The sequence below is a fragment of the Daphnia carinata genome, chromosome 4, assembly GCF_022539665.2.
Source record: "Daphnia carinata strain CSIRO-1 chromosome 4, CSIRO_AGI_Dcar_HiC_V3, whole genome shotgun sequence".
Lineage (NCBI taxonomy): Eukaryota > Metazoa > Arthropoda > Branchiopoda > Diplostraca > Daphniidae > Daphnia > Daphnia carinata.
In genome coordinates, this window is record NC_081334.1 from 2,318,681 (window position 1) to 2,343,671 (window position 24,991).

Sequence of the window (24,991 nt, forward strand, 5' to 3'; positions counted from 1 at the left end):
AGGTACAAGACAAATTCACTCGTTCGTAGTCAAATCATTTTTCAAGTCATTTGCATTATTGGTTCAAAAATAATAGTTGGCTTTTTAGGTTGCCCTGTTTGTATCAGCAATGTTCTCGAATCAGGAGATTGGTGTGGCTAATTTGGGTCGTGCTATTAGGCAAGCAGAATAACATTTTTAAAAAAGAAAATTTTTGATTCAAGTTTAATTTAATTTTTACTTTTACAGCCTCCTTGGTAGATGGTGATATCATCGACAGCAAATCCGCCGTTGGATGCCCGGCCTTCGTACACGAGTTTCACTTCCTGACCAGAAACGTTTGTGCCATCGCTTTCCAGCTCCACTTGGCTATTATTAGAATTTTTGCTACGTTATGAAACACGTCTCAAGAACGCATGTTTATTCCTAGTAAAACTAACCCAAAATTCCAATCGGGACGGGTGCTTTCCAGCTGGACGACACGCAACATCCATATTTCTATTTTTCAACAATTTTTGAAGGTTATCACGAAAATCAAACAACATGTCCTCATTAAAATAAGAAATCCTTCACTGGGAAAGCCGTACCTTTTTCAAAGCCGCCGACACTGTCCATCATGAGGACTCTCAACTGAGTCGTATCTCCTGCACCGAAGGCTGCGAACCAAAATGTCAAACAGAGGCGTGGTCGACCAATGCCTCCGGAAGTCATATTAGGACCGACTAGACGGATCACCTCTTGCCTATTCTGCTGGCTGAACACGTCAAAGTAGACATATCCACCTAAGAAATGTGTTAGGCAGAAACAAAGCTTCAATCATTCATGCAAATTGAACGTTATAATGTAAATTACTTGGAGCTCCGAAAGTGTGGTCAGGTAAATTAGCCGGTCGGCGGGCAGCAGTAGCCAATCGCCAATCATTATCTTGACGAACGCCGGTTGCGTTGGCGGTACTACGCCAACTGCACATGTCACGATCGAAATTGCATTCAGTTGCCATGGGCATTGCTTGATTGGGGTGCGCTGAATACGATGGCATCATCAAAATTAAAATTTGTTCGTGCAAAATCAAATGATTTCGTTTTTACTTGAGCAACTTCCCTCGTAGAAACTAATGTCATCAATGGAAATGGATCCTGCACCACGACTCGAACCCCACAGTCCCTCGATGACCACCTTTGATTTTCGTGGGAGATTGTAAATGAAAACAAACAATCAAAGACAGGTTCTGTTTTTTGACTTATCGATTGCTAAGCTTACTCGGTAATTTCCGGTTTGTTGGATTAATGCTCGTCCCATTTTCCATACACCAGCTTGATGGTTGTGAAGCCTCCAAATGGCAACCATTTGGCCCAAAAAGGGAAGCCCAGAAAACGCCTCTTCCCTTCGAGTGTAAACACGTAAAGAACCCAAACTAGGCCCCGTTGGATCAATGATTGGCTCGTTCATTAAGTACCTACCAACATGACCAGCTTAGCTTCTATTTCATATTAATAGCATAGCAAATAACAATAATGTACAAAGGTAGATTAGATACCAGAATGTCATGCAACGCATATCCATTTTGCCGGCCGTGACGTTAAACGGCCGAGAGAAAAGCAAAGCTCGATCACCTGGTCGTTGAACAGGACTTCGCCCTGGACTCATAACGTAACCTGACCATCAAGTGATATTTGATTTACGTGATAGAATTCAAATGCTATTATGTGTTAACGCGTCTGACCTTTGCTTGTGTACGTTGTGTGGTCCTTAACGAATTGCAACCGGCTGTTTTCCGCTGGATGACGAATCCAATCGATATCGTCCACATTTTCACGCGTCACAGCGTTCGTCCATCCGCATTCGTCTGCTTCAAAGTTACAATCATTCTGCTGCGTGGAAGCCGCTGCCGCCTGAGGCGCACTAGGACACGGTCCAGGATCGAAAGAGACATCATCAATGGCGATATCACCCAAATGATTTCGACCCGTCGTTGCTTCGAATGCAATCTTCGAGAAAAACATTAAACTTACAAATCGTTTATTCAAAAACAAACGATAAGATATTCTTACTCGGAAAATGATGTTAGATGAAACGGTAATTTGTCCCTGATGCCAGTTGTTGCTGGACTCTCCGGTCAAGGACCAGAGTTCCCTGTTTGAAATGTCTGAACCAGGTGGGCCGAATAACTGAACCACTTTCAGCATGCCTATGCCATTGCCAAACATGTGCGTCCAAAAGCGTAAACAAAGCGGCTGGTCGGGATCTAAGCAAACGAAGCATTTTCAAAACATTCTTTTTTGGCAGAATAGAGTTTACGATTTTTCACCAGTGGGTTCCATGGATGGTGATAGCAATCTAGCGCGATCACCTGGCCTCCGAGGATAGCCGGAGTCGATGTAGGCGTAACCGCGAGAAAGATGGCCGGCAATGGGTCCCGTGACCGCATTTAAGCTTCCCCTTCCCTAGTAATGGTGAGAAAATAATAATAAAATGAATAATAAAAAATAAAAGCCCAAGCTTAGTGTTACGAGATTCCAGTCGAAATCATCATCCTGGTCATTGCTCCATCCGCAAAATCCGCCATCAAAGTTGCAATGACCAAGGCAGGGATCCACCATTAAAGTGTCGGGATTCTCATTCAGAGCCTTTTCGTTTTCGTCTTCCTTCCAGGTACCGAGATCCACATTGTCCAGCACGAAATGTCCGCGCAGACGTCGCTGACTCTGAGCCGAGTGGTCGACTACTGCTTCAAACGCCAACTGATGGATAAACGCAAGACAAATGGACAGGTTAATTGATGCTGATGACTTTCGATTTTTTCAGTTCACCTGATGAGGTTGGCCGTGACTATACAGGACTGCAGCCATTAACCATTTATCGTTAGCATCACTCCGCCCCTCCCAGAGAACTTCCCGCCGTGGCACGAGCAGAACCGTGTCGTTCGCCATTTGATGAACCAGTTGGCTCTGACGTAATACTAGGCGAAGTCTGTCTGCGCTCGGGCCATCCATCGCGTACCTGGTTATATTTATACGTCATTCAAACTGTGATGGTTAATGACATTTTAGCTCGTCATTGTCACTCACTGGAACACGACGCACCGCCCTTCCGGCAACGTAGCGTTGATCATAATGCTGGACAACTTGACGGTTTCGGCAACTCCTCTCAATGTGTCCATCAACAAGTAACCACCTTTAGTTCAATATGTCAGTTACTCTCAGATTTTTGAAAGAAAGAATTAAAACATGATTGATTACCGTCTTGATCTCCTGAAGCGTCAATGGATGGACCTCCTCGGAAATAAGATGTTCGACCGGATGACAGTTGCCAAACTGGGACGTGTGATTCAATAGATCCTACGGACTCGACGTCGGTCAGGTTCCAATCGCATCCGGTCAGCTCACGACCACGGCCAAACGAACATTGGCCTACACAACACAAGCAACGCTTAAACGATTATCATATTATGCCATCCGTTTGGAAGGCGATTTAAATAATACTTGGTGTCATTGAAGAGGACGTCTGTCTGGCAACTCGATCCTAAACGAAAGAGAATGAAATACGAACTCAATGAATTAAAATTCTGGTCAATCAACGCGGTCACGTTCGAATGCAACCGGTAGTTAGTCAGCGTTTTAACATTAACTATAACCTAGCATATCTGGGGCAGTATAATGAAACGTATCACGAGAGAGGAGGGGAAGTGTCAAGTGTGACGTCATGCAAACTTGCTTAAGCCATGGCTGTCGACAATGAGCGTGACCATCAGACCCCGCCACCGGATCTGGAGCGGAAACAATGAGAGTGGACATTTTCCTTTTCACCCCGGCAGAAATTGATTGTTATATATGATTTTTAAAAAAATTGTAATGACAGTTATGGGCGTGTCTATGATACTACCGTGTCACCATGAACAAGATCAACTCCACCCGGTAAATAAAAAAAAATTAACTAAAATTCCGTGGAGGCGCTGGCATCTACAACACGCAAAATAGCCGCCATCACCAAGAGTGTATGTCTCCTTTGTAATCAATTCTGTTTGGTATTACACTACAAAAATGGCAAAACAAACAAATCCGCTTCAAAATAAATGTGACTCACTTCAAAGAAAAAGACCTCGATGGATATAAAAAGAAATAGTATCCCAAAGGAACATCTAAAATATGTAGCCTAAGATCCGCTCCTCTGCTAGACTGTAACATGTAAATGTTTGAGGACTTACCACTACGACGGATGAAGAATTGAATACGTCTGCTACACGGTCCGCTGGAAGTATGTCTCCATGGCAGTGGCCAACGACGGCAAGGAAAGAGATGACCAGCAAGTATGTCTTTGACATTTTTCCGATTCTAGGAAGGTTCGGGAAAAAAATAGAATACGTCTAGAAGCATGTCGCTCCAAATATCAACTGAGCTAGTATTTTTCTAATTCAAAGTGAAATTAAACTATAATAAGTATGAGAAAAAAAAAGAAAGGCAAAGCCAGCCAACAGTAAAATAGTAATACACAAACAAAATTTATTTACACTTGTGATGACTGAAGCGACAGGAAAACAGTGAAGGCCTGGCCCGTGATTGCAGGTAGTTATAACTGAATGAAAATGTCATTCCGCTTTTCAAATCGCCCCGCCTGTTTCTTTCACAAATTTTCGGTACCGTAACTACAAACTCCACCTCTTTTCCCGCAACCCCTTTTTTTCCATTGTGAAAAATGTCGCTTTTGTCTGAACCTTTTAAAATAACACTTTCACTTTCATCCCTTCACTGTTTTTGCGCAAAATGTTATGTTTGCCCTTCTTCAAACATTTAAAAGGATACATTGGTTTGAAAAGCCTGGCGGCGAGGGAGCAGTTTGCATTTTTTTCGTGATCGATACCGAGACGTATGCGTTGAAGAGGGGAACGCCAGTCGTTACGGCATCGATTCGGCAAAAATATACTGTTGTATATGCGCACATGGAGCGTCGGCGTCAGACGGATCCAGCTAAGGGGAGAGGGTGGTCTAACGTGCATGACGCAGGCGAGCCGCAGTCGCTGTCGGGACACGACGCAGTTTTAAGATGGCCTGCCCGATCGCATTTGGTTCCAACTTGGGATGCCGATCAGTGTTTTTTTTGTTAACGGCCATGTGTTTTTTCTTCGGTTCGTTTCGATTTGTTTTCGGTCTAAATCCGATGACCGACCGCTCCCTGCCGTCCGAGGCCATGTGAGTTTTTTCGGCCACTCTTTTTTATTCTCGTTCATTCCCGCCACTGTCGGTTTTATTGCACTCGACTTGATCCGCTTTGACCTTCAATGGCTCTCTTCGCTTCCTACCATGTAGACGACTAATCACCAACTAAGAGAAAAGCACGTTACAAAGAAATGATGCGTTCGTTTAAAAAAGGAAAACCGTGTATTTAAGTTCTAGGACACACGAATATCCGTGACGACTTCTTTGTTATTACTGTCATTTTTTTCGGGGTTATTGATTTTTAGACACACCAAAGGATTGCATGTTGGATTTCAAGCGTAATCTAGAGCCCCGACTATGCACTAGCTTTTATGTTGGGGAGCCGAAAAGAGACGCCACATGCTATATGAACTATCGCACCGTTTTCTGGCCTACTTTCAGTGTACACAATGTATTTTGGATCTTATCCACCAAACATAACCCTTCTTTTTTCAAGAGGATACGTTCTTCTTTCTTGTCCAAAGCGGCGCCCTTCTTTGTCAGGGGCGATATTCTGGAAAAATAAGGTCGTTTATCTGATAGTAAGTTTGATCGTGCGAGGATCCAGCTTTTCGTCGAAATCCAGCCGAGCTTTCGCACCTACAATAAAATATTTGAAACCTTTAAAACGACAAATTTACATTACGGTGCCGTAAAAACAGGGATCATACGTTTAAAGCACGCTGTCTAGAGAGACACAGAGTCTTGAATGCTTCCATTAAGATCAACATGTTCAACGGTTTATTCCACGTAAAAAAGTTTACAATAATTTTTCTGGGTTGCTTTACAACAAAAAAAAAAAAAAGCTTATTTGGAACACAAAACAATTTTTTTTTTTTTTTTTTTACATTTTGAAGGGTAAACGAGCAGTCGATTTATGAAAGAACGCTTTTTGTGCGAACAAGGAATAAGGCTGTTATTCGTGACGAGGCCGCTTATGGAACGTTGTATTTCTCGACTTGGGATCTATGGCTGCGCTAGTTAGACGCAGTCCTTTGCAGATTGCCTGCGTAATTAAAGATAATTGTTTGATCTACTGTGTTAATATTTTACGGAGACATTTTAGCCAACGTACCTGCCACGTCTCTTTGTCTAGAGACAATATCAGTTGTTTTTTGCTCACTGACGTTTGAGACATAGTTTCACGATGCCTTCTATTTACAACACTTAATGACGGCAAACCATTCTCACCGTCTGCGATTAGAATTATGTAGTGAACGAATAATGTGCTAATTTTAGGCATGGGCGATAAAAATGTTTACCTTCGTCAATGGCGACGAAACCATCTTTGATTAAAAAACTAACGTAGAAAATGTTCTCTACCGAATTGGAGAATGAGGTAGGATCCATAACGAAACGGTAAAAAGAAATAGGTTTCCTGTCGTTCGCCTTGAACTCTTTTACCAAGCAAGACATGATATACTCAACATGCTTAGCCACTTTACTGTTTTGATCTTCTTCCGAAATTTCGGTTAACTTTTTTGGCTGCAACTGCTGGGCAACGACCTAATATTTAAAAAAATTATAAATTTACGTGGGGCAATGAAAGGTATCAGTCATTTGGATATACTTTTTCTTGAGTGCGGGGTTGTCGTTGGCGTGGTTCTTTGCGAACAGCCTCTACATTGGTAAATGTAAGAGCACCAAGTAAAGGTTTTAAAGGAACACAGTGATTGAAATGAGGTTGAATCATGTTGTCTAATTTAACCTTTGTGGTTTCATTGAGTGATTCAGACTGACTGCTCTCTTCGACGTTCATTAATCTTACCTATAAAAAGATAAAATGATTAGCCTTTGGCATTCAAATTTGAATTAAATGGTCATACAATCCTGTTGGCAAAATCAGCGGCTCTGAAAGTCCAACTACTGGCAGCAACTCTCCTTATCCTCTGATGATTGATGGTAGCAAGCTTGCAAAAAGCAATCATGTCCAGCCTTGCTTGGGACACATCAACAGCTTTATCATTATCTCCGCCTTTGACATCTGCAACAGAAATATTTTTTAGTGATCAAATCGAGATTGATTAGAACTTGACTTACATTCTGTAAAGATTTCATCCAGCAAAGCAATTTTCTTATCAAGAGAAGTGTTTCCAGGTTCAGTAAGGTTCAGGTTGTCCACTGTCACCAACAAAGTATTGATATTAGATAAACATAGACAAAAGAAGCCACAAATCACAACTCACAGTTGAGGTCCTCAATTATTTGTTGAATTTGCATTCGGGCATCTGCCTCCATTTCACCAACAGATTGTCGGTGTTCCGCTGCCATCCCTTTCGTTTTTAAGCATCGGTTTTTGAAGGAAACAGAAAAAAATTGGTTTCTGATCACAACCTACACTTTCAAACTCACCCATACATTTGTTCTCGTTTCATGTCACCTATGATGGTCAAGGCGGGAACCGACTAACTTGCCACCTGGTGACTTTTCAAACCATATCTGTCTAAAAAGCGGTGGTACTCAGTGCTGCACCAAGTGAATCAACAATGCACTAGAACTGGCACAGTGTGATCCGTTGTAGTTGACACATCTAAGTTAAAAAAAAAAAACTATATAAATAATATCAGATCATTTTCGGGACAACTCTGTAAATTATTTTAACATTGATAATCAAGTAATTAATTTCGCGATTTGACTGGAAAGCCTGCAGTGTCATATTCCAACAATGGAGATGTTATATTAAAGCATTTTTAAAGCAGAAAAGAATGGGCGATAGGCCTAGGCCACTGTAGATGAAAAATCTCTCCTTCCCCCTAAAATTTCGAAAAATACACCAGTGGTGTGACCTTAAGACTGTAGAAATAGATTCTTTAGAAAGGCACATTAGAAAATTTTCTTTTCGTGGCAAAATGCGCCCATTATTCAAGTTACCGATAATAACTCTACCTTTTCGGTGACACCCTCCTGGTGAAACATTTTACCTCAAGTGGTCACGTTGTCAGGACTGTTTACGAGATTCGGTTTTCTACGGTAAAATCAATGTTTAGAAAAATAAACATCGTTACAAAGTTTTCCTGTATTTCAAACTAATGTTATGTCTCTAAAGCATGAACCAAGCAAAGATAATTAACGTTTAACGAGAATGTTGGTACATTTGCAGGATCCATGACCTTGGATTACGGATAAGTCAAGGCCTGATCAACCTCATTAATGAAGCAAGTGGTAAAAATGAACTGTCAAAAAGATACGACAGCCAAAACGCGTTCTTTCTGGAGCCAGTACACGGGGAAGATGTTTTGGAGGAGGCCATAGAAAAACTGGAGCCCATGTTTCAGCGTCGAATTCGAGCCGTCGAGGTAGGTCACTCTTCATCAACCGTTGAATGCGAGTATAGCCTTTTCGTTTCGATTGAAAGGACATAACCATTAGAGCCGAAGAACTTGCGATGGCCCACGAATACGACGAACAACCTCAATCCAATCAAGTGCAGTTCATCAACGGAAAGGAATGGGACGATCCTGCATTGAACGATTCTTCTATGGTGAATGCCTCACAGTTCGGCCACGCTTTCTTCGTTAATACTAACTCCTCTGCTGTTCACCTGCCACTTCACACCTACGAAGGCTGTAAGTAACCATTTGGAATTGGGCCTAGTACCTTTAAGGCGACAACGAATTATTTCTCGTGCGCTATCTCCCGTGTAAAAACTTCAATCCCATAGACGTAGCTTTACTAGCTGCCAATGTTCTCTTAATCGTAACGCTGCCATGAGTGGCGTTACGTCATATAGTAACAGAGAGCTCTTGCCAAAATAACATTCAGTGGCTTTTTTTTTACGTTGCTCAGTAGTATTTTAAAGGAATGCACCACGCAGTAGTGTATTTATACTAGTCTTTCTTGGCACTCGTTTGGTTATGATGCGTGAAAAACATCAATTGTCTCGTTGTCATATCTTCTCACACTTGTCCTGCATATTGATATGACAGGATGTAATGAGAAAAAAATGTTTCCGCCCACATTCCAAGAAAACAAATTATCGTTGGTTGTCCCCATCATCCTGATGGTAAAAAAAAAAACTCATTTTGCTACTGACAGCTGAAATGAGTCAATTTCCCTTGAGTCTCAAGTAAAATATGCTAAATGTTTAAGATCCAAACTCTCGAAGTGACATGGTTGAGATATTCAATGTTATCATTGTAATCCATAGTTTTTTGTTATTGGCATCTACATCGTTAAATTTCATGTTTTAGGGATGTGGCATCGATTCAAACCCGTCTGGTATGAGGGTAAGTTTGATATTTCTTGGATTATACAACCCAGTTCTTTGTTTCACGTTAGTTCTGAGTCTTGTTTTAATATTAACAGATGTAGACACAATAAATGCAATGATGTGGACTGACCGGCTAGACGACATTTTCGCTGAAAATCTCAAACGGGACCCTTCCATCTACCAGTACTTTGCCAGTAAAGAAGGCGTCCTTCGCTATTTCCCTGCTCATAGGTACCACATTTCATAGATTTCAAGTATAGAATAAAACTGGTATGCAATAAATGCCGAACGTTTCTTATCGCAATGAACTCACGCAGATGGAGAACTCACGTCAATCAGCACGACAATTTCGATGCTCGTCAACGGCCGTGGTTTACTCAAAGTATTTCGTCTGCAAAGGATCTTTTAATTTTAATAGACGTGTGAGTTACACGTACAAAACATATTTTACTTCATCCAACTTACGATTTTCCGTCCATGATCTCTAATTTAGGAGTGGCAGTATTCACGGCCCTACGTTTGAAATCCTGAAAATAACAGTAAAACGATTATTGGGCACTCTTACCCAGCACGACTATTTCAATGTTCTTCAGGTATTTATTTCTTTGTTGTCGTGTCTTTCTTAAAACGTTACTAGTGATTTGTTGTAAACAACAGTTCAACGAGACGGTATCATGGCTTCTGCCTTGTTCTGAATCGTTAATGCCGGCCACTACTAGAAATAAGCGGCTTATCTATCAGGCACTAGACCATATCGTACCGTCCGGTAAAGCCAGTTTTGCCAATGCCCTTAATTTCACGTATCACTACATTCTAGAGGTATGTTTAAGCTCTCCGTTTGCTCACCACACGTCTTTGAAATTCTTGTTTCAATGAACTGTAAATAACACGTTCTTTTTTACAAATCCAAGTTGGATGACTCCCGGAATAGTAAACAAACATCCGGCTTGGACAGCAGCAATTGCCATCTGGCAGTTGTACTTATAAGCGATGGCGGTACGGAATTCCCGGCAGATCAAGTCGAAATGATCACCAATAATTCGGTGACGAGGCAAACACGTTTATTCACGCTTGCGGTTGGGCCGGTAAAAAGAAAAACTAAACAGACTTTAACTTTAAGGACAAAGCGAATGTTTTTATTGATTGTTAAAATTAAATTAGCATCCAATTCCGACTCTCAATTTGCGAAACATCTCGTGTTCAACTAACGCTTTTCATGGAGCCATCCTGACTTACGGCGCCATCCAAAGCAAAGTCCAGGTAAAATTTCATTTTGCTTCTTCGTTTGATCAAAGAAAATATGTTGACTTGATATATTTATGCGTGCCAATGTTAATTCTACAATTATAGGGTTATTTGCAAGTACTCAGCCGACCACTGGCGCTTTCGCAAGATAGTTCGCTCATTTCTTGGAGCTTACCTTACCAAGACGCCGCAGTAACTTAACATTTCATTTAACTACCATGCGAATTTTGAAGCCCGTTTTGTGAACATGAAAGTCCATATCAAGTTTAACCATTTCAGGGTTCTGGAACAGTGGTGACCGTCTCCAAACCCGTTTTTCATCGAGGTGAAAATGTGAGAATTCCTGTTTAAAGAACTAATTACGTGGAGTTATCTTTAATAACGTATTTGCTAACATTCTACGTAAACAGCTGAGCCAATCACTGCTCGGCGTAGCTGGAGTAGATATACCAATATCCAGTTTCGATGTGGCCCTACCAGATTCACAACTGGGTTTTGGCGGCCACAAAATGGTAGTGATGGGTGGCACAGGTAACGTCGTACATCATTCCCAACTGGAAACGCAAAATTCCTACATTGAGGTGTGACTTAGAATTTTTGTTCCACACAAACTTGTTTATAACCCACATCATTCAACTATAGGATCCACCAATTGTGGATTACGAAGATCTGGAGCCCGTGGGAGAATGGTCAGATTCGTTACGTCAACAGTTGCTCGATAGAAAAACGGGATCGCAATCGTACAATTCGACCACGCTCACCCCTGACGACGCTTACCTTATCCATCAGCGGCGTACGTGGCATTTCCGACCGATATCCAAAACCGCCTACACGTACATGAAAATTTTAAAACAATTCAACGTAATACTCAACTTATTCTTTTTATGCTGTATCAATGGCAGATTGGCGGTATCAATTAGCGAAGGTGCTAATATCATCGTTCCCAACCTAGAGCTGCAGGGGAAGGTGTTGTGGAACAATCAAACTATTACTAGGGCAGCTCCATGGGAATTTTGTAATAATCTACGGGCCTTCACGAATTATACAAGTAAATGCATCTAGAATAACTTAACTATCGTACGGGGAATGACACATAACCGATGTATTTTTTACAATAAGATCAGCGAGAAACTGCTGATTATTTTGGCCAATTGAGCCAGCGATTTGAGCGTGGCGGTGAGGGCTGTGATCAGTCTGCATTGAGCCATTTGCTGTGGGATTTAGAGATGACGATGAACGTGTCTCAAATGTGGACGACGACACCTGATCGCCGCGTCCATTCGCGTTTCGTGTCAACCACTGGCGGTGTCACGCGGACGGAAACTCGAACGTAAAATCCTTTTCGTTCAAATTGATTGAGAACGATTGATTTTTCATTCCGATCCTTCGGTTTTAATTAGACGGGCTTACCTCCAGGAAGATTTGGCTGATCCGCGAAATAGTTCTCTCTTTCTTCGGTTGGCGCATTCAAGAGATGCTTCCATTTTGATCCGTCCTCCATTGAGTCGTAGTGAAGATTACCTAGTTGCCGCTAAAATATCGTCGAAGGAGCAGTTCTTAGCGGTAGCAGGAGCTCTGGTTGGTAAAGAGACCGTCCACACGATCTGGAAAAACGCTGTTGAAGCATTCAACATCAGTGACGAGCTACACCTCTACTGGTTGGACGAAGGTGGCTACATCATTGCAACCAATCAAATCAACGTTTCTCCAGGAACTTTTATTGGTTCCAGCAATGCTGATCCTCAGGTCTGTTCCCTCTTTAAATTCATTTTCAGGAAATAAGAGCATTGCATATTTTCTACAGTTGATGCAAGCATTGACATTTGATCCGGATCCAATCTACGAGCGCAATACCATCGTGAAAAGGGCTGTTAACTGTCCAGTCTTCGTGAAAGCTGCCCCTATTTCATCTGCTTCCATTTTCGCTGCTAGATGGGTTTCGAACTTGACTACCACTCTGCTCGGCATAGCGCAAGTTATCTACTCCTTTTCCGCCAATCTTTTATGGGCTGGCGTAACGTCAGGTAAAGCTACTTAACCGAATGGCAAACAAATCAAAACTGATTCGCAATGATCTCGTTTGCATATGCAGCAACATTCCAAGCCGAAATGGAGCTTGAGAAACTCAGACCTGCTCGCGTAGATACGCATCTCTGCTCTAAAGAATATATCCTTTACCAATTGCAAACATCGCAACAAAGACTGTTCAATTTGTCGTGTTCCACGTAAGTTTTTATTGATCTCAAAATAACATAGCAGTTCATAAACAATAAACAATATTGAATAGATTGTGCGCCGGAGATAACAGCACGATGCGAGAGATAATGATTCATCCGATGTTGGACAGCAGTTCGTTGTTGATCGCTGCCACAGCCCCGTGTCGCTGTAAAGCTCGAACTTTCCAGCACGGCCTGGCTCGTGGTAAGTAGCCCAGGAATATTGCAGTTCGTTATATGTGAAATCTGAAATTTTTATGTGTTTAGTGGAAGACGATATGGAAAAATGCCAATTCAATCGACGGTATCACAAATCGTCAGAGCATTGCTACGCCAGCGATCCGCGGGTATATACAATGGAAAGATAGAATATCGATTGGTAAGATATTACATTCAATGTTGCTGCCTATTTACAGGAAAATTCGCTTGAATGTTCTGGCTATTCGCTGCATAATCCGGCGCTTATGTTCCCTTCGATGATCTTCATCTTTTTCGTCGTTTTGATTCTTCGCTGAAGAAAAACATCGCACTACACCCTATATTTTCAAGAAACCAGCGGCGGAGTTGTTCTTAAATTATTAGTATTTCATGCAATTCACTGATTATACATGCTTTTTTTAAATGATGGGAAAAGGAAGAGGAAGATAGGGAAAAAGAGAAAAAAAAGGGCGCGCCTTATATATTTATCTCTGAATTGGGAATTTTGTTAGTCTATTCTCTGGCTGGATATCCCCCAGCTATTCTCCGAAGTTGCAATACTTTGTCCACTTTGTTTTTAACCTTGTAACAAAATTTGAGATTTTTTAGGAAACGTTGTCGTTCTAGTCATTTGTTAGACTGCTAGAAAAAATAAATTCATTTGGGCAGTATTTATTGGGCCAGCCACTGCGATCGGTTCCCCGAATTCGCTTTTTCCACGTTACATAATCAGAAAAGCTGGCAATAATTGTATTGTACTACATTTGAAATGAGTGAAACGTGCGATTGAATTCATCAAATTTTATGCAGCGCATTCAGTTTCCAAAGTCAATGGAAATAATATCTTCCGTGCGCTTAAAAATAGCAACCCATGACTTGACAAGGCGTGTAACACCCTTAAAAATAAACATTCTTCGCAATTCAAGACATTTTCAAAATCAAAATAAGATGCGCAATACAACCACCAAAAAAAGGAATGGTAAATGGTCTTTTTATTTCAAAGAAGTGACAAGGGGTGGGATAGACCTGACACATAGGTGGAACTGATGTTTTAAACTGTAGAATCGCAGCTGGTTTGCGATCAAATTTGGCTCGCGACATCTTCGTCTGCTGGATAGCGATATCACTTATCAATAATGATGGAACCCATAAAAATAAATTACTTCCCAAAATCAAATAATCTATTACCATTCCACGAATTTCAAACGTGTTAGATGTCATTTTCACAATCAACTCTGCATGTTTATTACTATCTCCAACGTCAGCGTACATTAAATTTAAATAGAACTAAATTCAGCAGGTATACTATAACAGTATAGTTAGAAATCATTGGAATGACTAAATCTTGGAGGGAAGATAGAAGCGAATAGATTCAAAACGTATGGCCGTGTATATAAGAATGTCACAGCCATCGATCAAGCCATCTGTTGTTAATGGCAAACCGAGGCGTTTCAGCTGTTCTTTGTCACATGCTTTAAACAAGAAAACAGCTAGCCAACACATTCTTTTGCATGAAGGTCGTCGTGTAAACGTTGGCTTTGGTATGAAATCGAAAAACGGAGGCAATAAGCTCGGGTTCTCACATTATTTTGAACTTCTTAATGGCCTGGTTGAAGAAGAATGTTGCATCCATTTGAACGAACGTTCGTTTTTGAATCTTAAATAAAAAAAGAACTGTGTAACGTAAAGGGGGAAATCATTGTATTGCTGATCAAAGGTTCATCATGAAATCCACTACATATTCAAATGTAAAAGACAACAATGTTTTAAAAAAAATTCTCCGTTGCTTGGTTTCTCCTCTTCTGTTTCTGGAACTTTTGCTTTCTACCGCGCCTCATACATATCAAAATAACATTCATCTTCTTTAAAAATGTTTTCCAAGATAGGCTCCAAAATACACACGAAAAAAGGGGAAGTTTTAAAAGATAAAAATTGTAAACATCAAAAGCCGCCAAATAGAAATGATCAGAAAAAAAAAATTAATCAAGTGAAAAAAGGCATCTACTTTTGATCGAACTAAAAAAAATTATTTGTTGAGGATGATTTTTCGGCCAGCGCCCATATTCTGGCCAGCCTGGGTAGCTCCTTTGTTTGTTCCAGCTTGGAGACCAATGGCAGTTTTACCAGCCGCAATAACATCATCGGAGAACTCACGTTTGTTTTCTTCAGCAGGCTTGGGGCCCAACCACGGTCCGGGCCATTCTGGATGTTTGTATGTCTGTTATGTACGACAGAAATAGAAAATAATAATAATAAAAACAAAACGGTTGGGTGTTAAAAAGAAAGGCGGAGATGAAGGTATAAACATGAAAACTTTCGGAAAGGGTGGTCATAATACTACTAACCGTTCTGCCTAGGGCAAAGATGGTGGTAGTAACTTGGGAAATGTCTTTCTTCTCCCAGAGATCGACTGTTTGGAAAACGTCTAATTCAGCTACTCCGTACGCCATGATCGCCTTCTGGAACCTAATGAAATCAAAATTGCAGAAGGTATATGATAAGTGATGGTGTTGAAAGAGTCCTATAGCAATTTCATACTTTTGGATGTTCTCCATCAGCTTGAATTGGGCGCCGGATGTGTTAATCTTGGGGACTGATCCAGGTGCCAATTTGTTGATAAGCTGGCAAAGGATCTGGCCATCACGAAGAGCGTCCTCGTACGGGGCTTGGAACTTCTCACCTAAAATCGTTTCGATCCATTCCTGAGCTTCACGCTCCTCTTCGGCATTGCGCTTGGCGAAAATCTAAATCAGATAATCCCGAGGTGTGAGAAAAATGTTGGTCGGACAAGAACAAATGTTCCAATAGATACCTTAGCTTGAACTTGTCTTTGCAACATTTTTCTTGTTCGTTTGAGTTAAGAGTCGAGATGCTCAGCTGTGAGGATATGAGCGAGTTAGTTCTCGTAACTTGAAAGCCCACCAACTGATGATTGCAAGACGTGGGGCTATCACTTAAATAGGGACCAAGCTTTGGCTTTTGCCACAGTTTGAGTGAGAATAACCTAATTGCCTCACTGCATCAGAAATATCCTCCAATCAGCTAGCTCCTAGCCTCGAAAGAACTAGAGGCAAAAGTCAACATGAAATTTCAACACAACCCTGAAACGGTATAGAGCGACAGCGGGAAAAAGGGCACTACGTGAGTGACTGAAAAGCAAATGGGGAAAAAAAAAGAAAAGGAGAGCGAGAAAAGATCAGAACTCTAAAATAAAATAAATAAACAAATAGAAACAAAACGTCTCAAAGTAGAAAGAAAGTCAAGGTCTTGCAGTCCTCTCCATAAGCTCGTGCCTAACCCTTCTAGAACATTACAACGTCCATGAGTATAAGAATAGGTCTACAAAATTCAGTTTTAACTTGTTAATATCAAGAACTATGTCCCAAAACATTTGACAATATCGAAAATGAATTGAATGTTATCATCAGCTTTCCACTCCAGTAGGTTTGTCTGAAGTATAATAAACACAGATTGTGCTAAAGGTTTTGTGATGTCGTTGAATCCGTTTAAGTCGTTGGCAATTATACCTTTCAAAACTGCTATTTACTTTCATGATGAAATGCTGCAGTGGGTTTCAGCCAGCTACAATAGAAAGAGGTACGCAGCCGCGCATTGCTGGCATAACTTATACGCCTCCCGCCTTCGTGACGTATATATTTCAGAAGAACCGCGTCCGCCTGTGCTCTGGATAAGGAACGATGGAGAGCCGGTATGCCACAATGCCCTAATCATGCTATTCAGAGTATTACAACTCAACAACAGCGGATGTCTTGCATTCTCTTACGGGTGTTAAACGCTCGCCGTTTATGAGTAATGCCAAAAATAGGCATAACGCTTCCCTTAATGAATGATCGACACCCTACTAAGTTATTAATGAATTAACAGCGGACTTTGACGATTGGACTGATCAGTTAAATGTGTATTCCAAAAGCGATTGAGTGATTTTGATGAAAGTGTTAATGAAGTACATGGAGTGTTACGCATTCAGAGATGTGTCGGAGATGAGAGTCGGAGAGAATGGAGGGTACGTAACACGGTGTCGAATAGAATTCCCTATCGCATGCGAACCAGACATCAAAGTCAACAAATAAATGTGTGTTTCTTTTTCAAAGAAATAGTGACTAGGCGAGACTAGAATAGTAGGTCGGATGGGAAGGGGGAGGCGGGGAGAACAAAGTAAAAATAGAAGAGATGACAGCATATCTAAATTCAGCGTTCAAATTCCGCGCCTTCACTAGGTCACCAAGCGAAATCGTGTCAAATATCCCTTTAATATTGTAACGTGAATGTTGTACCTCAGTGACCGCTATAAAATTTGCCTATTGGTTCATGGTATGTACCGTTCGACCTCGTGGCTAACAAAACTCGACTCTTTACATCGTTGGACAAAATACATTTAAAGATAATCCTTCTGGCTCAGAAATGTGCTGCCCAGAGTTTGTACGTGATAGGAAAAATGTTTTAAAACTCAGATTCGAAATCTCTGGACTTGACGATGAGGGCGGGCATGTCTATCGTGGGTGAACGAACAACAGTACATAGCGATATATCAGGAGTGCCGAAGGATACGATAGGAAGCAAAACCTTTAGAGCTTATTTTTTTTTTTTTTTTTTGCATATCACGCAGTGCATAAAATTTTTTCATGTCTAGTCATGCAGCTTTGGCATGAAAAACATGCGCTTTCCAGCGTGCACAAGACGGCGCTCCGTCCAACTTAGTTCACGCGCACCTACCCCTTTTTCCGGTTAAGTAAAACTCCTCTAATAAAAAGTGCAAAAGAAAGGAGAAAAAGAAAAACAACCCATCAGAATACTGAATGGTATATTTTCGGCATAATGTGTGTTTATAAATTAACCTCAGAACATTTCATGAACTGATAAATTGACGCATCCTCTAGAGATGAAAGAAGCACTACACTAATGGTGGTCTATTGTATCTTCCGAGCCGGGAAAAAATGCCAACATGAAAAGTACTAGTTATCGGAGAGATAAGATAAGCGACAACACAAAAGTAGAAATAAACAAAACGGAAGTATTTTTAGATTAAGCATTTCTAAAATTAAGCATTTAAATTTTTATTTTGCCTTGCCGCCACTACAAGACAGCATAAGGAACTCTAGAAACTGTTGTCCATAATACCAAACTTCAGTATCCACTATAAATCGTGCATGTCTTGATCGTTAAAATAATGAGGCATAAATAAAATAGATGTCAGAAGTGGGATTTGAACCCACGCCCTCTATTGAGGACCAGAATGCTTGGGTACCGATTATCTCGGTAAGCTATCGCTTGAGTCTGGCGCCTTAGACCGCTCGGCCATCCTGACATGTAAGTATCCAGCCACAAATTTCAATAGTTCATTAGCCAAAGCAGATGTCATAACGGTGACGGATGGGACTTTTAGACATTTTAGTTTTTCCGAAGCCTGATTTTATCCCAGGTTTTTCGAGCCCATCCCAGAGTCAAAAAGCATTGCGGCAGCCGGTTTCCGCTTTATGAACATACAGAGAAAACACGCAAGTTTTGCGTGTTGTATATTAAATATTTAAAAGGCTTTTGATTAACTGAAGTTGATATTATCTTGCATCTCCGCCTAAATATTCCTGTTTGTGATTGTATTAATTCATCAAGAAAATCGTTTGAGTCTGATGGAAACGAAGCGCAAATCAATCAACGATGAAAAAACAGTTCGGCTTCCTTTCCAGGCCTCTTTCGAACGCGGCCTATATTACCCAGAGGACAAAATTCAAAAAACGCTGTTGCTACACTGAAAATAGAAAGCTGACACATCCTGCCGAGAACTCCAGCATGTTCCACCCGCTGCTGAGTCACGCAACGTAAATACATTCACACGCTACGAGATTAGTCACAATAATCAAAAATGTTTCAGTAAGATTTCTCGCTCCTGAAATGTCGTTGCATAAAAACACACAAACACCGAACAAATTCATCACTGCAATTCATGCTCGTATCCAATTCGGGATACGAGACGTGCAATGTTTACAGATTTCGAGATTCGTAAACGTTTTATCGTTTATTTTTAAAACGCGTCGTGTTACAGAGAGATATGACGATTAAAATTTCGGTTTGGGTCTTAAATCAAATGTTAGCAGAATGTGAAGCGCAGAGAAATTTCGAATGCGTGTCGACAGCTCAAAGTTTCAAATTTCACGGTAAGCTCATTACTTATAAACAAAATGACGAAACGCTAATGTAAATTTTAGATATATGTCATTTCGAACCTTTGTTTGGCAGAGTTTACAGCATGTCAACTCTGCCACAATAGACTTTATGATACTGGCTGTTTCTTGGCGGAAAACCAGAGCAATTAAAGAAAGAAAAAGAAGAAAATACTAATAGGAAAAAGAAAGAGAGACTAATTGGTATCTAATGTTAACTATAAGTCAGTTACTGTGTACCAGTTGTTCGTACGAAACCGACAATTAGCCCAATTGATTCAGAGTGTTCATAGTTGCTTTACAATCCGATGATAGGCATTATTTCTAATATTTTGCAAATTACGAATGGCAACATCGACAGCGATCGCAGATGGATGAGTCGAATTCCACGAATTAACAAGACTTATAATTTCCCAGACATTTAGGCCCACACTTACACCCATGAGAACGAAATTGAAAGCAGCTACCTTATACAGCTTCGCTATGTTACGTTTGAACAACTTAGCGTGTTCGTTAAAAAACATTGGAGTACTCAGAAATTCGGACATAATTTGACGTTCAGCGGCGGACAGGGATTGGCGGACCGTCTGTGCGGTTTTAGCAGGAAGGATACCTTCACGTACAATGTTGACTGCACTGAACATTTCAACTGCTTCTGTTGATCCTGTAGCCCTCAAAACCGACATTGGTATGCTGGAACCGTGTTTGGTGATTTCCGATATGATTCTACTGGCGGCATCATCTTCGAGACCATATTTATTCTTGATGAACTCCTTTGTACTTTCAATATAAGAAATGGCATCCGACATGTCTTTTTCAAATTTCTTAATTTGTTGATTAGTTTCCTCGAGAATTTTTGCAGCTCTCTCGTTGTAACTCTTTGTCTTCACGATATCATTTATGCCGACACCTAGAGATGTGATTCCTCCGCCAATGGAAGCACCCAGTGAAATCTTAGTCAATATTAATGACGCTCCTCCAGTGAAGAAGGAAAACAAGACTCCAACAACAACGCCGATGGTGCCAATGGTTCCGACGGAGGTTCCTACAGTTTGCACGATATTGGAATCCTTGTGGTGTTTGATTGCCCAGGATTTGATTTCTTCTAGCGATTCAATACTTTTATCTAATAGCAACACGGCTCTCTCAGCACCTGCTTTCAGGCTCTCTCGAGTCGGCTAAGATGATGAACCCAACGTAAAGTTAGTCAAAAATTAATACTTAGCCCACAAAATTTTTTATTAAGAGAGAATTACCAATTGCCAGTCAGGAGAAACGACACCAGTTTTGCTTTGCGAGACAAAGAACACAAGTATTAGCGCAAAAATCCGAGCAAGACGAGCCATTATTTTGTGTCATGCAACTAATTTCATAAAAATGAAAATAGTAATCAAGAATGCTGAATGAAACTACTAAAGTGCACTTATGCCACTGAAGCGGGGCAGCTTAGTAATGTATCATCTTACCGCTTACACATTACTTATAGCAGTTCTACATGCCGCATGTTCTTACCGTATCTCTGTCCCGAAACGATGCATCAACGTTTCAAGCAAATTGTGCAGTAGCATTGCTGGAGAGAAAAAGAGCATTCCAATCAGTTTACATCTACGGCAGGGTTTGACCTTTACACGACTTCAAGAGGAAACCTTATACCTCCGGCGTATGGGCGATTGCCCACTTTGACAAATACCCTCCAGACTTTGCTACAGTTGCCCCCTCGACATTTGCCTCTCAAAAATACCATCTGACCAGTTTGCTCTAATTCATCTGGTTTGTATACAAATGATGTTGGCAGGACTTGGAAAAACCCCACATATTGATTTCTCTTTCCCTGTTTTCGCATGATAGCACTAATATGGTAGCCCATGTCTGTATGTCTGTTGGATAACTAAATTAGTGTTTCGTGTACTTCCTCTGGAGATGTCGTTTTTGGCAGATTTTATAAAAAGTGGGAAGGTTAATTCCCACCTCAAAGCACGTATTTTACGATTATTTCAAAAACTTTACATTTTGCACAAAAATAAACCCAATATTCTTGACATACTGGCGCGCTTACCGTGGGAATTTTCCTTCAAAAATCTGCAAAATCTGAAACTTATTGAAATTTTTTGAAAATGGCAGAATATGCTCAAAATTTAATGCTGATTCCGAGAAAATTGTACTTTTTTTCATTATTTTAACCGTTTTGGAAATACGCCGAATATTTGTGCTGCTTCGTGCTAGCGCTGTAGTGTAGTGATGCGCTAGTTTTTTTTACTGCGTTTTTACGTTTTCTTATAAAATTCGAATTCTATGTCAAATCCAAATCATCTGTCGTCCTTCCCGTTTGAATACGAGCCAAAATTTTGTAAATTTTGCTAGATCTAGATTTTTGCGAAAAATGAAAAAATGGGAAGGCTATTCCCTTCTCACTTTTCTCAAAATCTGCGAAAAATGACATCTTTTGGAATTGGTTGAAAAGAAAACATTAATTTGTTTTTAGAATACCAATCTCAAACCAGTAATTTGTTTTATCGTCAGGTCAGTCGTTGATGAAATGTAACCAAATTTGCCGCGATTACGATCGAAAATTAATCGCGATCCCGATCACGATAAAAAAAATTATCGCCGATCCGATCATTTGACATTGATCGTCGATCGGATCAGTTTTTGCATGTCCTTGGTTGGTCACTGTTTGTGTGGTAGGTGCAGCTGTTTGCTGTTGATAAAATTAATTCAGTCGAGAGTATTGCATTCTGAAAGTGCTTTTAGAGGTGACATAAGCTACTGGATTTGTCGAAGGATTAGTTTTAATCCACGTTGTTTTAAAAAACCAATTGTAAATTCTTGATAGCAGAGCTCTTATTAACGTCATTTAGATTGTATATTTGATAACTTTTGAGATGTATAAAACTGGAATTTTTGAAAAATTAAGATTGTAGTTCTTGTGGTAACATTAACATCCATGTTTGTCTCCATCTCATGACAGTCTTTTTCCCCTACAGGTTACTTTGTGTTGTTGAATTTCTGCTACCCTAGAGCAAGTACGAGAATTCACATCATATAAAATCCATAAATTAATGTTGAAGTTGTTGTGAAATACGCAGCCAGTCTCTAGCAGATGATAGTGTTGCAACTGCCTAGCCCAAGGTTCTGATTTTTGTTTTTTTTTCAAGAACTCAGTCGTGACCTAAAAAAGAGTGTCTGTGACATCCTGAATGAGGCAAGCGATTTCTGCAAAAAAAAGAACAAGTATCCATAAAAATTGATTGAAAAATTGAACTCCATTTGTATTTGTTTTTTACTTTTAAAATGATCTTACACTTGTTTTTTTTTCAAATTCTTCTTAATAAGGTCTGGAAGGTGGGGAATGAACAACCAGTAAAGGACCCGGAACCTGGGAGAGGAGAACCTGACAATCCGGACGAAGACAATGTAGTTCTTGATGCGAGCCCCAACAAGGAACCGAATGAAGAACGGCGCTGCCAGATGACGATGTAGTACCTTAATGAGGGCATCGCCGTGGCATCTGTCATTTCGCCTCCGCCAATTTCTTCATACGGGGATTTTTCATTAGCCATCCATCGCTTCATCATAGAGTCATGTTGCGCAATTTTTTCAAACACACCATCTTCTCCTTGTATCCTTGCCGTCTTTTCTACTGCACTACTACAATAACCAAACTGACGCAGAGGAGGGTGAGATAACAGATTTTTACCTGACCGTATACCACTACTGACTGATATACCAGATTTGCCTATTTAGATTTCAGGGGTCTGGTGTTGTGCATTTGTGTCGCTGAAAGAAAACGAATCCGTTTTTGATCGAAAATGCGACGGATCTGTTTGGGTTTACCAATGAAGATTGTGTTGAGTCAGAACGGAGTTTTTCTCCACAAGGAAAGAACACACGAAAACCATTGATACTGAACACCCATCACATTGAAAAATTCTTGAATGAATTTTACTTTTTTCTGTGTTAGTTAACGCAAAAGATTCGCGAACAACAAAGATTATACTGACGTTATGCTGTAACGTTAAAAAAGCTTTCCAGCCAATTCTCTGGGAATGTTGGTAAGCGTAAATCGAATGGCTTATTTGCTTCAGAGTACAGTATCTACCTTAACATGAAGTTGTATCATTATTCACTAATTCCTTTATATTTTAAGTAGAAAGAGTATATGGCCAAGCAAAGCAGTATCTGAGACGTAATCCAAAATCATCTTAATGATGGGACATAGAGGAAAAAAAAATTCCCTTTAAGAGGAACATTGCCTGGAAGCGCAACTTGAAAAATACGGACTTCCCGCAAAAACTATGGACATCGCCAGATGGCGTTTACTGCCTAACCTTTCAAGTAGCGCCATCTCGTGAAGCCCATGTTGGACTATAAGTCCACCTTATTAATTGCTTCTTAGATAACAAAATATTTAATATATTCAAATAGTGGCTGCAACTTCTGTGGGGAATAACACCATGGAGATTGCATAGGTAATTATTTGTGTAGAATGAAAACATATAATATTTTTTATTATAATTTATTTCCTTTGACCTTTTATAGAATTTTTTTGAGATTAGCGTCATCTGTAAGTTTTTTTATTAACCATTGATACTGAACATCTATCACATTGAAGAATCCTTGAATGAATTTTTCGTTTTTCCATTTTAGTTAACGCAAGAGATTGGGAACAAACGTTACCGTTACCGTTACCGTTATGCTGTATCGGTTAGAAAGCTTTTCATCCACCTCTCTGGGAATGTCGGTAAACGTAAATCAAATGATTCCGCCTTTACAGTAAAGTTTCTACAATGATGTGAAGTTGTATCAATATTCAGGAATTCCTTTATAATTTAAAGTAGAAAGGGTATATTTATATTATTTATTTATATTTAGAGTATATAGCTCAGCAAAGCAGTTACCTAAACAGTAATCCAAAATCATCTTAATGATGAGACAAGACGATCATAGCCTGGGAGAGCGGCTTCTAAAATATACACTTCCCCGGGAAACTATGGATTTCGCCAGATGGCGTTAAACCTGTCAAGCAACGCCTTCCATCGGAGTCCATATGGGGGACTGACTAAGTTCATAGTACAGTAATACCGAGGAAGAGCTGCACATGGCACACCTCAGATGTCAGTAAACTTATTATGCAGGTATTTGAAAACCTTATTAATTGCTTCTTAATAACAAAGTATTTAATACAGTCCAATAGTGGCTGTGACTACTGTGGGGAATGATGCCATGGAGATTGCATAGTTAATTATCTGTGTAGAGTGAAAATTTATATAGTTTGTTATTATAATTTATTTCGTTTGGCTTTTCTAGATACTTCTGAGATTGACTGCACCAGTAAGTTTTTCTGTTCAGCAAATATTGATTGTTTTTGCATTTGCTGTTATAGTAAAAAATTTTAATGGCAGCAGAAATGTCGGTAAAGGAATTCTAGCTTGATAGTCAAATACAGACAGAATATATAGGAACTGGTTAGGAGAGCAGAGGCAGAAAGAAACCGAAAAAAACATGAGGAATCAAAAAAGTTAACCCTTGTTGAAAAACAGACATTAAGATACCCACATAGATTGCTTGAACATTGTTTGTTTCTAAAATTTATTTTGATTCCAAGAAAAGGCTAAAGGAAGTCATTGTTCCTCTGCTACTTTGGGGACCACCTTGCGGCAAAATTACTTCATATACCGATTTGGTAAGTAAACCATTATAGAAAGTTAATCACTATTATCTGTTAATGTTTATCTTTCTTAGTAAAATTCTTATGGCTTGTTTTATCAACGT

At 40.1% G+C, this 24,991-nt stretch overlaps 5 protein-coding genes and 1 non-coding gene across 6 annotated transcripts; 1 reads left to right on the forward strand and 5 right to left on the reverse strand.

Moving 5' to 3' along the window:
• Nucleotide 1: 1 nt before the first annotated feature.
• LOC130695164 (MAM and LDL-receptor class A domain-containing protein 1-like) lies at nucleotides 2-4,613 on the reverse strand. Its single transcript, XM_057518290.2, has 18 exons — nucleotides 4,487-4,613; nucleotides 4,184-4,310; nucleotides 3,462-3,501; nucleotides 3,219-3,389; nucleotides 3,048-3,153; nucleotides 2,790-2,979; nucleotides 2,490-2,720; nucleotides 2,288-2,423; nucleotides 2,031-2,224; nucleotides 1,703-1,967; nucleotides 1,517-1,634; nucleotides 1,240-1,435; nucleotides 1,068-1,155; nucleotides 832-1,002; nucleotides 567-761; nucleotides 420-477; nucleotides 221-348; nucleotides 2-152 (listed from the first exon to the last, which is right to left on the reverse strand). Exons 2-18 carry the CDS (start codon nucleotides 4,298-4,300, stop codon nucleotides 121-123), a joined length of 2,436 nt encoding a protein of 811 aa, XP_057374273.1. The 5' UTR covers nucleotides 4,301-4,310; nucleotides 4,487-4,613; the 3' UTR covers nucleotides 2-120.
• A 343-nt stretch (nucleotides 4,614-4,956) lies between these two features.
• LOC130695163 (voltage-dependent calcium channel subunit alpha-2/delta-1-like) lies at nucleotides 4,957-13,983 on the forward strand. The gene is made up of 22 exons (XM_057518289.2): nucleotides 4,957-5,165; nucleotides 8,272-8,467; nucleotides 8,527-8,737; nucleotides 9,362-9,397; nucleotides 9,477-9,612; nucleotides 9,699-9,803; nucleotides 9,875-9,974; nucleotides 10,039-10,200; nucleotides 10,293-10,466; nucleotides 10,543-10,641; nucleotides 10,732-10,818; nucleotides 10,906-10,959; nucleotides 11,037-11,207; nucleotides 11,269-11,459; nucleotides 11,529-11,674; nucleotides 11,746-11,956; nucleotides 12,027-12,372; nucleotides 12,431-12,650; nucleotides 12,719-12,851; nucleotides 12,914-13,047; nucleotides 13,110-13,189; nucleotides 13,259-13,983. The coding sequence occupies exons 1-22, from the start codon at nucleotides 5,020-5,022 to the stop codon at nucleotides 13,355-13,357; spliced, it is 3,237 nt and encodes a 1,078-aa protein (XP_057374272.1). The 5' UTR covers nucleotides 4,957-5,019; the 3' UTR covers nucleotides 13,358-13,983.
• LOC130695166 (EP300-interacting inhibitor of differentiation 3-like) lies at nucleotides 5,982-7,581 on the reverse strand. Its single transcript, XM_057518292.2, has 7 exons — nucleotides 7,358-7,581; nucleotides 7,212-7,292; nucleotides 6,998-7,155; nucleotides 6,742-6,939; nucleotides 6,434-6,677; nucleotides 6,247-6,365; nucleotides 5,982-6,177 (listed from the first exon to the last, which is right to left on the reverse strand). The coding sequence occupies exons 1-7, from the start codon at nucleotides 7,440-7,442 to the stop codon at nucleotides 6,088-6,090; spliced, it is 975 nt and encodes a 324-aa protein (XP_057374275.1). The 5' UTR covers nucleotides 7,443-7,581; the 3' UTR covers nucleotides 5,982-6,087.
• Nucleotides 13,984-14,724: 741 nt separating the features above from the next.
• LOC130695168 (muscle-specific protein 20-like) lies at nucleotides 14,725-15,994 on the reverse strand. Its single transcript, XM_057518294.1, has 4 exons — nucleotides 15,853-15,994; nucleotides 15,579-15,784; nucleotides 15,386-15,506; nucleotides 14,725-15,258 (listed from the first exon to the last, which is right to left on the reverse strand). The coding sequence occupies exons 1-4, from the start codon at nucleotides 15,877-15,879 to the stop codon at nucleotides 15,067-15,069; spliced, it is 546 nt and encodes a 181-aa protein (XP_057374277.1). The 5' UTR covers nucleotides 15,880-15,994; the 3' UTR covers nucleotides 14,725-15,066.
• A 2,255-nt stretch (nucleotides 15,995-18,249) lies between these two features.
• On the reverse strand, nucleotides 18,250-18,366 carry Trnal-caa (transfer RNA leucine (anticodon CAA)). The gene is made up of 2 exons: nucleotides 18,329-18,366; nucleotides 18,250-18,295 (listed from the first exon to the last, which is right to left on the reverse strand). It is a non-coding gene; the product is annotated as a tRNA-Leu (tRNA).
• Nucleotides 18,367-19,449: 1,083 nt separating this feature from the next.
• LOC132087876 (uncharacterized) lies at nucleotides 19,450-20,605 on the reverse strand. Its single transcript, XM_059494844.1, has 2 exons — nucleotides 20,476-20,605; nucleotides 19,450-20,397 (listed from the first exon to the last, which is right to left on the reverse strand). The coding sequence occupies exons 1-2, from the start codon at nucleotides 20,563-20,565 to the stop codon at nucleotides 19,507-19,509; spliced, it is 981 nt and encodes a 326-aa protein (XP_059350827.1). The 5' UTR covers nucleotides 20,566-20,605; the 3' UTR covers nucleotides 19,450-19,506.
• Between the last annotated feature and the right edge of the window lie 4,386 nt (nucleotides 20,606-24,991).